Source organism: Semicossyphus pulcher, unplaced genomic scaffold, assembly GCF_022749685.1.
Source record: "Semicossyphus pulcher isolate SPU_LCO1_2020_fin unplaced genomic scaffold, fSemPul1.0.p SCAF_22, whole genome shotgun sequence".
In the NCBI taxonomy this organism is placed as follows: Eukaryota; Metazoa; Chordata; class Actinopteri; order Labriformes; family Labridae; genus Semicossyphus; species Semicossyphus pulcher.
The window spans coordinates 20859451-20874537 of NW_027211696.1; the positions used below are offsets into that span (position 1 = coordinate 20859451).

At 43.0% G+C, this 15087-nt stretch overlaps 2 protein-coding genes across 2 annotated transcripts; both read left to right on the plus strand.

The window, feature by feature from the left end:
- Positions 1-4868: 4868 nt before the first annotated feature.
- Positions 4869-8866, plus strand: stc1l (stanniocalcin 1, like). Its single transcript, XM_069673633.1, has 5 exons — positions 4869-4986; positions 5958-6100; positions 6190-6297; positions 6976-7079; positions 8563-8866. Exons 1-5 carry the CDS (start codon positions 4869-4871, stop codon positions 8855-8857), a joined length of 768 nt encoding a protein of 255 aa, XP_069529734.1. The 3' UTR covers positions 8858-8866.
- Positions 8867-9970: 1104 nt separating this feature from the next.
- Positions 9971-14325, plus strand: LOC138602422 (fibroblast growth factor receptor 1-A-like). Its single transcript, XM_069673895.1, has 8 exons — positions 9971-10088; positions 10737-10909; positions 11009-11038; positions 11130-11321; positions 11405-11528; positions 11684-11890; positions 12855-12983; positions 14156-14325. Exons 1-8 carry the CDS (start codon positions 9971-9973, stop codon positions 14323-14325), a joined length of 1143 nt encoding a protein of 380 aa, XP_069529996.1.
- Positions 14326-15087: the final 762 nt, after the last annotated feature.

The window sequence follows — 15087 nt, forward strand, 5'->3', positions numbered from 1 at the left end:
GCTGCAGCATCTTAATGTCAGATGATCAGAACTCGTATCCTCACAACAAACACAGAAACAGGCTGAACGTCCCTCCTCAGTGTGGGCGATGGCAGCGTGTCCCGCTCTGTGACATCACAGTGAGCAGCGTGTGGTTCTGTTTTCTACATCGACAGGAAATGATCCTGTTATCACGACAAAACCAGCTTTGTTATCTAAAGATAACGAGATCAATAAGTAATAAAAGTATGGATGTGTGTCTGCTTTGGGCTTCCGTACTCAAGAATAAAGTTAATATCTCAAGTAAGGAGTCAAAAATGTTTTCAAAACAATAATCAGATAATAAAGTTAACAGATATTTCAAGTGAACACATATCTATTTAATGGAGCCTTTTTAAATAACATAATTGTAATGTGACAAAAAGAAACTATATTGTAAGATTGTAATACTCTTTAATAATCTGAAACCTTAAAAATATTTGGACTTTATTTTCTGTTTATATTTCAGATGTTTCTTCCTCATCAGAGCACCGTACTCGTGTGCAGTCGAACAGAAGTCTTTGTTATAAATGATTTCACAATGTTGTTGTGTTTCACATTTTAACAGTACTTTTGGTTCCAGGATAAAAAAGTTTATTTGGAGCTTTAATTTGAAAGAGGAGAAAGTAAATGAGTTTCATGCTGCTTACTAACATCAGTTTTATTCAGTTATTTATCTTTATCTGACACTTTCTGTGACTCTGAGACGATCTTGTGTTCTGTCCTTTGTATTAAAGTGTTTTGTAATTCTCCTGAGGTGCCTTAAAGAAACAGTTTAACATTTCTGACTGAGATAAAAAGATCAACATCACCTCGCACTGACAGAAGAAACAGATGTGTGCTGCCTTCAGGTACCAGGCCTGCTGGGACATTAGAGTTATTTCAGTAACAGATGCACAGGGGGAAACATAACAGACACAGCTCTCTGTGATGCCCACGTTACAACATGTGACATTTATGAGCAGAGAAGGAAAAATACATGCTGTAAAAAAAATACGTGTTTTTAATGGTGTTTTCAGTTTAACAGTCGTGATTCAGCTGCCAACAGTGAGTCACGTTTCACCTGAACGACTTTTCACAAATTGACTGCTTGTTAAACCTTGAACAGAAAGTTTATGATCATAATTTAACAACAACAAAAAGGTTTTTGTGTTTCTGGATGAAAAGAGACTCCAGACGTCTTTCATCCGTCACAAAGCACGAGTCCCACAGGGTCAGGAAGGTATTCAGCAGTGTGTTTGTCTGCTAACTCTAACCTGCAGAGGTAACACAGCGTTACTGAGGAGTAAAAAAAATGATGTTAAATTAGTTCTTGTGTTTATAGTTTGCTTTGGAAAAACTTGTCACCACCACTGTGCAGAATTCCTTAGTGGAAGTGGGTCCGATGCTGTATCAGAGTTTATGCTAACTTAAGCCAACCATTTGCTCCAGCAGGTTTGTATTTTTAGAATATCATTTTGACATCTACGGAAGCCCTAAGCGGACATGCATCCATACTTTTATTTACTCAGTCATTTCAGTTGTTTTCTGGAAGTCTCAACGTATTTACCACCAGGTAACGTCAGATGATCATAACGCAAATCTCCAGAGCTGCAAAAGCACAAAACACACGCAGGAACAGGCGCAGAGTGACCTCATCAGTGTGGGCGATGGCAGCACGGCATGTCCTGCTCGGTTTCTAGATCGACAGAAAATGATCCCGTCATCACGAGAGAACCAGCTTTGTTATCTCGAGATAGGCGGCACACGTCTGTGAAAAGCATGTTCCGCTTGTGTTGTATTCAGTTTGAGGCATAACATTTTGATACTCTTACGCTGTACGACTCTTTTTGTCTTTTATCTTGAAATATTTTGACTTTATTTTGAAAATCTGCGTTGTTTCCTAATAATCTTTTGTTCAGTACGTCCCAACACTTGCTTGGCAGATTAATTATTTTCTAACTGGACTTTATGAGCCGTTCAGAGATTCAAACCTTCAGTGAATCATGTTGAGCTGCTTCAGCTGTACACACGCTGGGCGTCTTAACACGGAGAATATGGCCCTCCTATTGTGGCTCCATGTGAGCGGCTGAAGTGTGACTCTGTTCTCTCTAAAATCAGGACTGAATTAAAGATAAAAACACGTTTGAGTGGAAATAAATGAAGCGACTTTAACTCAAATCCTCAGATGATCTTTGTTCCTCACGTCTCTGGTTCAGAGGGGGGTGGGGGGGAGATGTTTATCAGCCTGTTGACCTTTGACCTGCTGGGTTCACTGGTTCCTGTGGTGAACTGGTCCGTGATGGAAACCCAGCAATCACTGATAAAACACACACACACACACACACACACACACACACACACACACACACAGATAAGACACACACAGTTTTCCAGCACAGCACAGCCTGATAATGGGGCTAACGTTAGCATGATTAGCTCGCTACAGGTGGCGATCTGAATCCGTCACCTTAAGAACAAAGACTGACAAACAGCACAGTGAAAAATGTAAACGTCTGGAGTTTTAATAAAGTGTTAAAGATGTTTGTACAAATATGGACAAACACAATCATCAGATGTTCTTACATCGTCTACCTTACACTTTTTTATTTATTTATTTATAATCTGACTTTATGCAGTTTAGTTTCATTTCTTTCTTTGCTGTAGGACAGATTTATTTACTGCGAGCATGTCGAACTTTTGTGTGTTCGATCAGAGATTGTTGCTCTGATTGTTTGACGCCTGTAAACAAAACGTCCCGTCTGTATAATAAAGTTTAATTTGAATTCTGGCCTCTTTTGTGATTGTTCATTAAATCATAAAGCGTCAGCCGGAGCGCTGCTGGTAATTTGTCTTGTTGGCAGTGAGATAAAGTTTAATTAAAACCCTTCAGAGTCTCTTCACCTCCTTCTGGGAAACAAATGATACGAAACTTTTCTCCAGATTAACCTGAAGGAATGAAAGCTGCAGCTGATCGTTTTCATCGTACAACGTTTTCTCCATTAATCAGAAAGTTGTTTGGTCTATTGGAATATTCATCAACAGCCTCACAGGTTTGTTTTGTCAAACATCCAAACATGTAGTTTAAAGTCATAGAGGAGGAGAGAAAACAAGCTGGAATCAAAGAATTGATTCCCTGTTTCTGTAAAAAGAAACTTCCTGTGACTCCCATAATCACATGAAGCTGTTGCCTGCGGTTACTGGAACATTTCCTGTGGATAAAAAGCAGCAGATACACAAAGAGTCCTGTTCTTACAGTACGTTTATGATTTTAGAATATATTTAACTCCAGAACCGTAAACAGACAAAGACCACAGAGGCCCCTCTGACGTCTGCTTGCAGGTGTTTCCTACAGACACCTTCTCACTGTGTTAATTAGGGATTTAATTAAAGTGCAGATTAATTACTCGGGACCCCGTGGAACCCCTCAGTGACCCCGAGGGGTCCCTGGACCAAACGTTGAGAATCATTATTTTAACTAATGCACACGAACATGTTAATTATTATATTAGATTATATTAATTCTCTTCATTATTTACTGTTTGAATCTTTTGAGGATTCATATGTTAAATCATGAGGTAATTTGTTATAACAGCGCGCTCTTATTTTATAAATAAAAGGTGATCTGGAGCTATAAGCACCTTAAACACACACATATGAAATCAGAGCTCTACAGAACATTAAAGGCTCTAAACATGCAGATTTCATTTCATCTAGTTTACGGTTTATATTCATGTTGTTGGTATGTTTAACAGATGTTACACATGTCAGATTGTTTCACCTCTTTCTGTTTATTTCAAATCATAAATGCAGCAACACTTGCCTCCAAAAACAACACGTTTCCAGCTCAGTGTGAAGAAGCTGCAGTTCTTGTTTGAGTTTAAGAATTTAAAGATAAACTTCAAACGGAGCTGAGGACGATCAGAGATCAGAGACCAGAGATCAGACTGAGACGAAGCTTTGAGAACAAATCTGCTGCAGGAGCGTCTGACATCAAGAATGCATTCTTCTGATGCAGCTTAATGCGTCTAAATATTGTACTTTTATTCCTCTGCTGGTTCTCATATCGTCACATTATTATTATAGAATGTGATTCATTGCTGTAGGTTTAATTAACCAATATATAAAGTAGTTAAAATGCAACATCAATACTCAGTACCTGCTGATAACACCTGAATGTTCTAACTAAAGCTCGTATGTGTGGAGTATTTTCACACTGATGTTAAAGTACTTTGACTTTAAATGAAACTTTAAAAGTGTTCACATCACTGATGAGCTTCTTCTGCCTGACTGACTCACATCACAGGAAACTACAGACGTGACCGGACTCACAAGCTGACTCATCCTGTTTCCTCCTGCTGCTGCTATTTATAGAAACGCACACATTACAGATAAAAACAGCCACAAAACCTCAAAATACAATAAATTATTTCTGTTTACATTTTATTAGACTGTATCAGTCGGTTTGCACGTTTAAACTCACATTGAAACTTGCCTATTGACGCCATTAAGTTGAATTTTGTTTTATTTTCGCGTTTATTTACCTGCTAACGCGCTTTTAAATAAAATAATAATATAGATAAAATCTTCTGACGTTTCTGTGTTCTGCTTTAAAAGTCTAAAAATACCCGGCGAGTTCACACACCTCTTATCTCCTGGTATGTGTGGAAACATCCAATTACCTGTGCGCGTTAATTACCTGCATGAATGAACCATTAACAGCGCCCCCCCGCGGGCGTGCAGCGCTCTGATTGGTCAGTCTGCAGCGGGCCTGATAGAAATACGAGGAGTGGACGGTGTGAAGGAGCACAAGACCCTGAACCACAGAAACCTCCACCTCCTCCACCTCCACCTCCTCACAGAGAGACAGCATGCTGCCCGGCTCCGCTCCGCTCCTCCTGCTCCTCCTCGTCAGCTCGGCCGCCTGCTTCGAGCTGCTGCCGGAGGAGGCTGCTCCCCGCCGGGCACGATTCTCCGCCAACAGCCCGAGTGAGTCCCGAGGTTTAACCCGCAGAATCTCTTTTACTGTCTTATTTCTGTACAGTTAAACTTTATTTATTCTTCAAAGTGTCTTCATTGGGCTGTGACTTAATATAACTGAGTACATTTACTCGAGTAGCTTGTTTCAAAGTACTTCATGCTACTTTTTGCTTGTAGGGGAGACTGGGGCCTGTTGGGACACTTTTTGGAGCAGTTCATCCAAATATTTACATATTCAACTTATTAATGCAATTTAAAATTAATTAAATGTCATATTGTTTAAAATATGTCTAACTAAATGTAGCATCCTGCAAACATGCAGGGTTTTACAACAACATACTACCCAGCTTCATTTTTAGATCATAGACTGATTTCTGCTTCTTGTTTTCGGTACTTTTTACTCGAGTGGTTCGGTTCTACACGACAGCTGAGGGGGAAATTGTGCTTTGGACTTCTCTACATTTTATCTGACAGCTTAAGTTACTTTACCATTTAAGACTTTTGCACATTTGACATATTAAGAGTTCATGAAATATGAGCTTTTGTTCTCATGTAAACAGGTTATTAAAAAGTACATCTGACAGCACAAATATTTTTGCATTAAAAACATGTTTTTTTTTTAGAGTTGCAGCTTTTGCTTTGAATCGTTTGAATCATTTGAATGTGTTTGTAATAATTTAAAGGTTTGGACTGTTGCTTTGTGAAGGTCAATCGATTAATAGAGAAAATGATCAGCAGATTAATACAGAATGAAAACAATCCTGAGACGCAGTCCTTCAAAAATACGGTACCTCAAAATGAGCTCAACCGACTCCAACAGTACGATCTGATTTCACTCGTTTGTATTAGTAAAAGCTTTAAAATAAGCCGTAAGTACTTTGGGTTAGTCTTTCTTCTGAAGGACTACATAGGAAATGTGCATTCACATATCAGCCCTTGTCTGAGGCAGTATTCATATATTTCCACGTGTGTGTTTGCAGGTGATGTGGCCAGGTGTCTGAACGGCGCCGTGGCCGTCGGCTGCGGATTCTTCTCCTGTCTGGAAAACTCCACCTGTGACACCGACGGGATGCACGAAATCTGTGAACTCTTCCTGCACACAGCTGCTACCTTCAACACAGAGGTCAGTCTGTCGTTCTGTCTGTATACCTCTACCTGTCTATCTCTACCTGCCTGTCTGTCTGACCTGTGTGTGTGCGTGTTGTCCTGCAGGGTAAAACCTTTGTCAAGAAGAGTCTGCACTGCATCTCTCAGGCAATCACAGCCAAGGTTTTCCAAACTATCCGCCGCTGCAACATCTTCCAGAGGATGATCGCAGAGGTTTGTAAACTCACAGAGAAACTACAGACTGTATGAGAAGTGGACGTGTAATCAGAGTCTAAATAATGAAGCCCATGCAGAAGTCTGATCCTATAGAAGTCTATGAGAACATGCTCCTCCTCCTCTCCTGATGTATTCCCTCAGTAAACATGTTCCTAATGAGTTTATGGTCTCAGTCTCTAGTTTCAAGTCTTCTTCAACACAGCATGATGTTCATTTAGTCACTGATGCTCCCATTAAGAGTCACACAGACCAGGAAGAGGGGAGGGGTTAGGGCGGGGCTACCTGTGATTGACAGGTCGCTACACAACTGACTGAAAAAATGTTTTAAGTGTCCAGTTGCACTAAAAGTCACTGAGAAGTTGCTGTTTGTTTTCGGCACACATTCATTACAACTACAGTTACAGTGAAGAATGGATGCAGCTAGCTAACCAAGCTAGCATTAGCTAAGAACTCCCTTGATCTTCTCTAGCTCCACCCTCTAAATATGATCACTTCTGGCTCTACAAAAAACAAGATGGTGCCTGCCAAAAAATGCCAAAGGCTTCAAAACAGTTGTCCACAAACCAACTGGTGACATCACAGTGGCTCCAGCTTCTTATATACGGTCTATGAGAGAAACTCAGTGACATCAGCACTGCTGTCCGCTTTCTGACCGAGGTTCTGTGTTTTTAAAAGGTGCAAGAGGAGTGTTACACCAGTCTGGACATCTGCACTGTGGCTCGAACCAACCCTGATGCCATCGGAGAGGTGGTGCAGGTGCCGACACACTTCCCCAACAGGTGAGGACTGGTGACACGAATACACCTGCCTCTGGCCCTTGCTAACTCTCAGTCTTCAAAGAGAGGCATTCAGGGCTCATCACCAGTAAAAACCTGGAATAATCACAGGTTTGCAGGGCAGGCACGACTCCTGAGAAGCTTAACAGCCTAAAACATTAGCAGTACTAAGAGTCTACAGCCATGCTAGCAGCTCTGTGAGGCTGCACGCAGACACAGCTGTACTGAGCTAAATGCTAACACCAGCATGCTAACACAGAGACAATGCTTACATGCTGATGTTAAAAAGGTATACTGTTTAGCAGGTTAGCATCTTATTTTGGCATGTTAGCATGATAACAGTTGATTATTAGCAGTGACTTGTTTTGGCTGATTAGCACCTCTCTGTCTTACCTGTAGAAAGTTAAAGCATGAAAACAGTTGATTGAACTTTCAAAGGTGGTTTTCCACTAAAGTAGTTGATTGACAGATGATACAGTAAACAAAAGAACCCTCATAGTTCTAAATCAGCTACAACAAATATCCATAACTCACCCAAATAATGCACCTGAACAGTCCACTGTAGAAGACGCTGTAGTCTGAGCAGGGCCTGATCCAGGCCTCTTAATAGTTCAGGTGTGGCCTGGTTGGTTGAGGCTAAGCCCCGCCCCCTTGTATTAAGCAGGAAGCAAGATATTCAAGACAACTATTGTCTAACTCAGCATCCAATTCATACAACAGGATTTTTCCACCACTGACAGGCTCAGATTGTTCTTCTAAGTGTGTGACAACATGACAGAAAGGATCCCTGCAGAGATAGACCTTTTAGTTACAGAGGAAGATGATTGTTTTAACCACACACAGACGTTACATCGCTCTCTGCACACACACCAGACTGCATTGAAAAAAACACTATTTTTACCTCACAGAACACAGGGGTTGCAGGTCTACTGCTGCCTTGACCAGTGAGTTTGTTTGTGTTTTTGAGCTGTGTTGTGTCTGAGCTAACCCTCTAAACAATAAAGTCACACAAAAACACAAACTAACAACCGATCACGGCAGCAGTGGACCAGCAACTTGCATGAGGTAAAATAACTTTTTGTTAATGGAGTCTGGTGTGTCTGCAGAGAGCGATGTAACGTCTGTGTGTGGTTAAAACAATCATCTTCCTCTGTAACAAAAAGGTCTATCTCTGTAGGGATCCTTTCTGTCATGTTGTCACACACTTAGAAGAACAATCTGAGCCTGTCAGTGGGAACAACAAGAACTTTTAAAGGATGGACTTTGATCAGGTGTGTGTTTCCCCAATGATTACATTGCCACCATTACAGTCTGCACCATTGTTAGTCTTCATGGCTGCCTGCTGAAGAAATCTAAAAACTTTTGTGCCTTGTAGTAATTTAGACCCTAAAATGAGTCAAATCAGGTGTAAATAGCAGAGTTCCCTGTTAAAGTTAATTATTGTGCACATTTTGTTCCTGACTTCCTGTCTCGTCTTGTTCTCCAGATACTACAGCACTCTGCTGCAGGTCCTGCAGTCCTGTGACGAGCAGACGGTGGCAGCGGTGCGAGCCGGCCTCATGGCGCGTTTAGGCCCCGACATGGAGACCTTCCTGCAGCTCGTCCAGAACAAACCCTGCGCTACCGGCTCTAGCGCCGCAGCGTACAGCAACCCGTCCAGCTGGAGAAACATGCCCGTGTTCAACATCCAGCCCGGCTTCAGAGGCCGAGACCCCACCCACCTGTTCGCCAGGAAGAGATCTGTGGACAACCTGGAGGAAGGCGCCACAGCCGAGAACTAGATAACACACACACGGCAATCATGAACACGCATGCAATCCTGAATATTCTTTCACATATGCACGGCGACACAAACATGCAGCTTTATCACAATGATTACCTTTTGTAGCCAAGAGCTTTAGACGGTGATTCGGGGTTATGATTACTTTTACAAATGTTACTATTGTTTCTTTGGGATGATTTGCTCAGTCATGTTTCTGAAACGGTGTTAGAAATGTTTAAAAAGAGGCCGATTACAGTGATTAGAATTGATATTTATTTTCCTAAACTAGTTTAATTTATGAGGCGGTTATATTTAATGTAGTGAGAGAGGAAGAGGCCGGAGCTCAGAAGATGCTTTCATGCTGGTCGTGGAGCTCTTATGAGTCCTGCTCGCTGGTCTGGGATCATTTTATTGTCAAAGTTTTATCAGATGTTTGAGTGAGATGTACGAACAGAAGTCTGTACGCCGACTTGGCTGGATTTTTGTGTGAAATAAAGGATATTATATGACTGATTTTGGCTTGTGTGATTTTCATGGTGATAGCTGCACTGAAGCAGATTTGTCCCCCATAGAAATGTTATTTTTAAGGTTTAATATGTTACATTGAAACACGACGAGATCTGCGTTATGTTTTGCTGACTTGCACTGACATTATGGACTTTCTGCCGACATCACAGCATATAGAAATACGGTGGTTGTTTTAATCATACGACTCCCATGATCCCGTGCTGCTTCAGACTGCCAGTGTAATTGTTTCTCTAGCTGGGTTTAAATTGAGCCTGATAATCTAATTGAAAGCCTGAACCTTAGCTTAAGTTTAATACTCATACAGGCAGCGCTCCATTTCTCATTAAACTCCCCCTGCTGCGGCGAGCGAGCCGCCCGATTGGCTGCTGTCCTCTTCCTTGCTGCTTACATGGCCTTTTATCCAAATACCAGGGATAGACAGTTTTGTTTACAGTTCTGCCTAATCCCGCCCTCCTGTGCTGTGAGCGGATAGAACTAGTGTCCTGTGATTGCTTGGTACTTGTTCCCTCAAAGTTGCTCTCAGGACGTTCTGCCAGGAAGTTCTTTCACCCACGAGTACAGGACAGGGACTGGAAGAAACAGTGAACTGGTTTGTTAGGACACCATGTCTTCCCCACGCTGCGTCCTGCTGCTGCTGTCCTCCAACCTGCTGTCCTCCAACCTGCTGGTTCTGCTGGTCCAGATTCCTTTGGCTCAGTCCAAACCGCCCACAGACGACACAGGTAAGATACTTCACAGATTTCTGAAGTCTTTTTTCTCCTCAGTAGATTTAAACAATTACAGATAGATATCTTAACATGACCAATCACAGAGCTTAGATTTAAAGGCCTGTATTTGTGGTAAACAAGTGTTTCAGGAGGCCGTGGCTGAGAGTGCACTCTGCCCGTGTTCCCGACATGAAAGAGCAAATAAGAGAAATAGACTTTGACTGAATGTTGATTGACCAACTGCAGATAACATCTGCAAGTTGGTAAGTCAATATCTCTGAAACCACTGTGGGTGGTTTCTACTCCTTTTTTAATGAAGGAATTCTCTTGAGCTAAACGTGATTAGTGGGAGATACCCCCAGGAATGGGTAGTAACAGACTTTGAAGGAGGAAAGCTAGCACAAGTGTTAGAAGCTCGTCTCTAACAGCTGTTACTCTACCAGCAGAAGGACTCATGCCTAAGTATGAAACTGTCGTGGACCTGGCAGACAAACATCCATATTAAATCCCCATGTACAAATGCCTGGAAGCTGCTTCCAACTTTGCAACACCCCTGAGTCGGTTGCAAGTAGCACTGGCTAACATCGTGTTGTTGATCTCCACCAGTCTGGGTCACTTCGCCTCTAACCCTCATATTCTTTGTCTTGTAAACCAGACAATCAGCCACAACGATGAAGAGCCCTCCCCAAAACCTCACAGCTAACTCCCCAAACTCCTCAAAGAAGACTCATCTTTCCAATCCAACCCCTCACCACCCCTTCTACCCCAGCATTGCCACCCTCGAACCTCATGGAGGACTAGGATCAGAGAATTGTCAAAACCAACCCCGGCAAGGAGTCAGAAAGAAAATAGACTGACGGCCTTTTGAGGCATCTAGACGCTTTCCCTTCAGAGAAGCAAATTCATGTGAACATTGTTTAAACTTTGTCTTCCAGAGCGCCGTCAAAGACCGATCCTGCAGGCAGGTCTGCCAGCTAACCAAACTGCAGTTGTCGGAAGTGATGCTGTGTTCTTGTGTCGAGTGTTAGTGTTAACAAAAGTCATTGTAATCATGAGGTCTGTGTGTCTTTGTTAGCGTTGGCGCCGCAGTGGGTGATGCCAGAGAAGATGGAGAACAAGCTCCACGCCGTTCCTGCCAGCAGGACAGTGAAGTTTAGATGCCAGGCGACAGGAAACCCTGTTCCCTCCCTGCGCTGGTACAAGAACGGGAAAGAGTTCAGGAAGGACCAGAGGATCGGAGGCTTCAAGGTGGGTTTCTGACCCATCCTGTAAAGAGGGAACAACAGAAGTCATAACAGTTGTTTTAAAGTCGTTTTTTCTTTCTGTGTCAGATCCGAGATCACATGTGGACTCTCATAATGGAGTCAGTGGTTCCATCTGATAAAGGGAACTACACCTGTGTGGTGGAGAATGAATATGGGAGCCTCAAACACACCTACCTGCTGGATGTGGTTGGTAAGACTTTGGACTTTGTCCACATTAATCTTATTTTCAAAACACCTCCAAGTCCTGTCATAAAGATCCCATCCACTCTGAAACTCTGAACAACAGGAGAGAGACAAAAGGCTTAAACATTCATTAGTCCCTTTCTACAACTCTCTCTCCTCCAGAGCGTTCTCCTCACAGGCCGATCCTGCAGGCAGGACTGCCGGCTAACCAAACTGCAGTGGTCGGCAGTGACGTCGTGTTCGTGTGTCGAGTGTTCAGCGACCCGCAGCCGCACATCCAGTGGCTCAAGCACATCACCGTCAACGGCAGCAGAGAGGGACCAGACGGACACCCGTACGTCCTCGTCCTCAAGGTTTGTATCATCGACCGTTCGTACATTCAAAGTAGTTAAACCACAGGAAGTTAAGATCCACTGGAGCAATTCCAAAAATGTTTGTACTTTTTAGTTATTTAGACCCCAAAATACAAAATCTGGTTTGTAAAGTCTAAATCCATGGTTTCCAAACATTTACTTTGTGAACCCTCAAAACAAAGTTCACCTGAAGGCAGATCTGTGAGATTCTTTAAAGAGGCCCAAGAAGAGAAAAAAATATCCAGAGCTACTTTGAAAAAGTGGAAGTGACCAAGAGCTACTTGCGTTACATCCCTGTAACTGCTGGTGGCGCCCCCTGTTGGTTCTTCTGTCCACTGAACCGTTGATGCCACAGATGAGGCGCACACACTCATTCACATGAATAAAACTTTCCCGCTCCCCGTGGAGATTTTACGTCTGGGCGTGGCCACCTTCACTGTGGCTCACAGGCTAACAGCACCAGACTCACTTTAGCTCAACATACAGCACGACTGACCCGACCTGTCGATGGAGGTTGCTGCAACATTGCTGTGATTGGTTAGGTTCAGACGTTGACAAACATGCCAGAGGCATCACTGTTTTTTATTGGCAGCTGATCGGCCTATCCTATTGTTTTGTACTGAAGGGGGCGGGACGTCTGTGTGTTTGATTGAACTGAAGTGGGAAGGGGTTTTCAAGGTGCATTTATTGTCGTTGGATTTTTTTGTACAGAGTCTGTGAACCTCTTGGCGACCTACTAAAGTCCAGGCAGACCTACCTGTTGGAGACCCCTGCTCTAAAGCAGTGATTGTGGATTCATCCGCCGTGGGAAATAGTCCCAAATAAATGCACTATTTCACTATATTACGTATGTTTTTAAAGACTTATTGTGAGGGTCTTACATGTGGTTGGTTTTGGCGTTTTTGTGAGATTTGTTGACGGTTTAATTGACAATTTTTTTTGATTTCTTGTCACATTTCTTTACGTTTTACAGACTGCAGACAAAGAAGAAGACATGGAGACGCTGACTCTGAGGAACGTCTCTCTGAGTGACGCAGGAGAGTACACCTGCCTGGCTGGAAACTCTGATGGAATCTCTCATCAATCTGCGTGGCTCACTGTTGTTAACGGTATGTTATGATTTTGAGAAACTGCAGTTAATAGCTTTTTATACATCAAGCGCAAGTACCTCCAGGTTTTATGGCTGTGTGCACTACGTGTTGGTTTTATCTGCAGCCATGTTTTAATTGTTTTTGTTTCAATGAAATATTCTGGATTCTGCTGACAGGGAAACTGGTACTTTTGATTCAAAGATGAAAACAAGATCTTAGCTCTGCGTTCGTTGACATGCTGCTGTGGGTTTGCACTTTTCATGTAACCAATAGGAAGCTTTTGGATCCAGCTGCCTACGTGTATCAGACATGTCTATTCTGTACATTAACGTGCATTCAAAATGGAAAAGACGGCCATGTTCCTCTGACATGGAAAGCTCCTCCTGCTGTGTTCAAGGTTGCAAATGGTTTAAATGTTGTCTGATGGTGTCAAACATTTCTACAACAATCATGTTAGAGATATTTCACTGCTTCATTCTAAAATATCAGTTTAAGGTCAAACTACAAAGAGGAAGAATAAACTTTATTTGTGTAGTTTGTAGACGAGCCACCAGGTGGCGTTAATGAATAAACACGTCCTCTGACCTCTGAGTGTCTAAAGCTGACGTCTGTCTGTGTTAAACTTCCACAGCTCGACTTCTTTGAATGGAAATACACATTACACATGAGAAGCAGAAACAGACATGATTATATATTAAAACAAAAATACTTTAACTGCATGTGACTATAAAAACGTGTTTTTACGACTTTTACTTGTAACAGAGTCGTCTCAAACTGCTGTGATAGTTCTTCATGGATCCGTAGCACAGACGATCAACAGAGCACCGAGCTCACAGCTCGTCCTCATTACAGTAACAGTGGATATAAAACTGTCTTTGTTTCAGCAGCACAGCAGCAGTTTTCCATTCACTGAGTCATGGAGGGTTTCACACACGGACAGACAGACAGGCCACATGATGGCAGCACTGCTGATCATGACTCTGAACACCTGCTGAAAGTTGGCAGGATATCTCGGCTCGTGTCAAAGGTCATAAAGAAGAGCACATAAAGTTTAATGGAGATGACTGTAGAGCAACATAGAACCAGCTTCCTCCTCCTCCTCAAAAACAAGTCTCTCCATTCCCTCGCCCCCCAGTACTTAAAGGACCTCCTCCATCCCTACACCCCATCCCGGAGTCTGCGGTCCTCAGATGCAGGCCTGCTCTCCATCCCTCACTCTCACCTCCGAGCTGTTGGGCACCGAGCCTTCAGTGTTTCGGCCCCCACCCTCTGGAACTCTCTGCCTGCAGAGATCTGCAACGCCGCCTCCCTGGACATCTTCAAAAACACCCTCAAATCACACCTGTTCACATCTGTGTAACACAAAATAACACTAAACTAAGTGATAGAAGCAGCAAGAAACTCCTGTGTCCTGTGAGCTTAAATCAGTGTTTTCTGAATGGAGTCTGGTGTGTGTGCAGAGAGCGATGTAACGTCTGTGTGTGGTTAAAACAATCATCTTCCTCTGTCACAAAAAGGTCTATCTCTGTAGGGATCCTTTCTGTCATGTTGTCACACACTTAGAAGAACAATCTGAGCCTGTCAGTGGGAACAACAAGAACTTTTAGTGGACGACCTTTGACCCATCAAGGATTATGTTGCAGCCATTACAGCCTGTTTCACTGCTGCAGGATGAACACATCTACTGGAGACACTCAGACACTATTTGTACCTTTAGACTTCAACATATGTAAAAAAGGAGCCCATGCTTAAAAATACATGACAAGAATTCCCTGTAGCAGTTTAAAGTACTGCTACTATTAAAGGTAAACATCATGATGACTCTCAGTGTTTGTCCAGGCGTGTTGGCTCCGTGTGGGGGGAGTTAAGTGACACCGTGTCGGCTCTCACTTGACCATCTGTCACAGAAGCTAATAGCTGACCCATAATGGCTCCTCACCTCAGTGTTATGGCCCATTAGCTCCCATCAGGCGGGGTGAGAAGGACTCTTCACACCCTACAGAGGAGTGTTTACCTGCAGCAGCTCAGCAGGGGGCTCTGATGGCTCTGTGAGGGTCTGCTGAGGCGTCACTGCAGACAGCAGCTGTTAACAGGCCTCATCTCCAGGAGTCAGAGCTGAGAC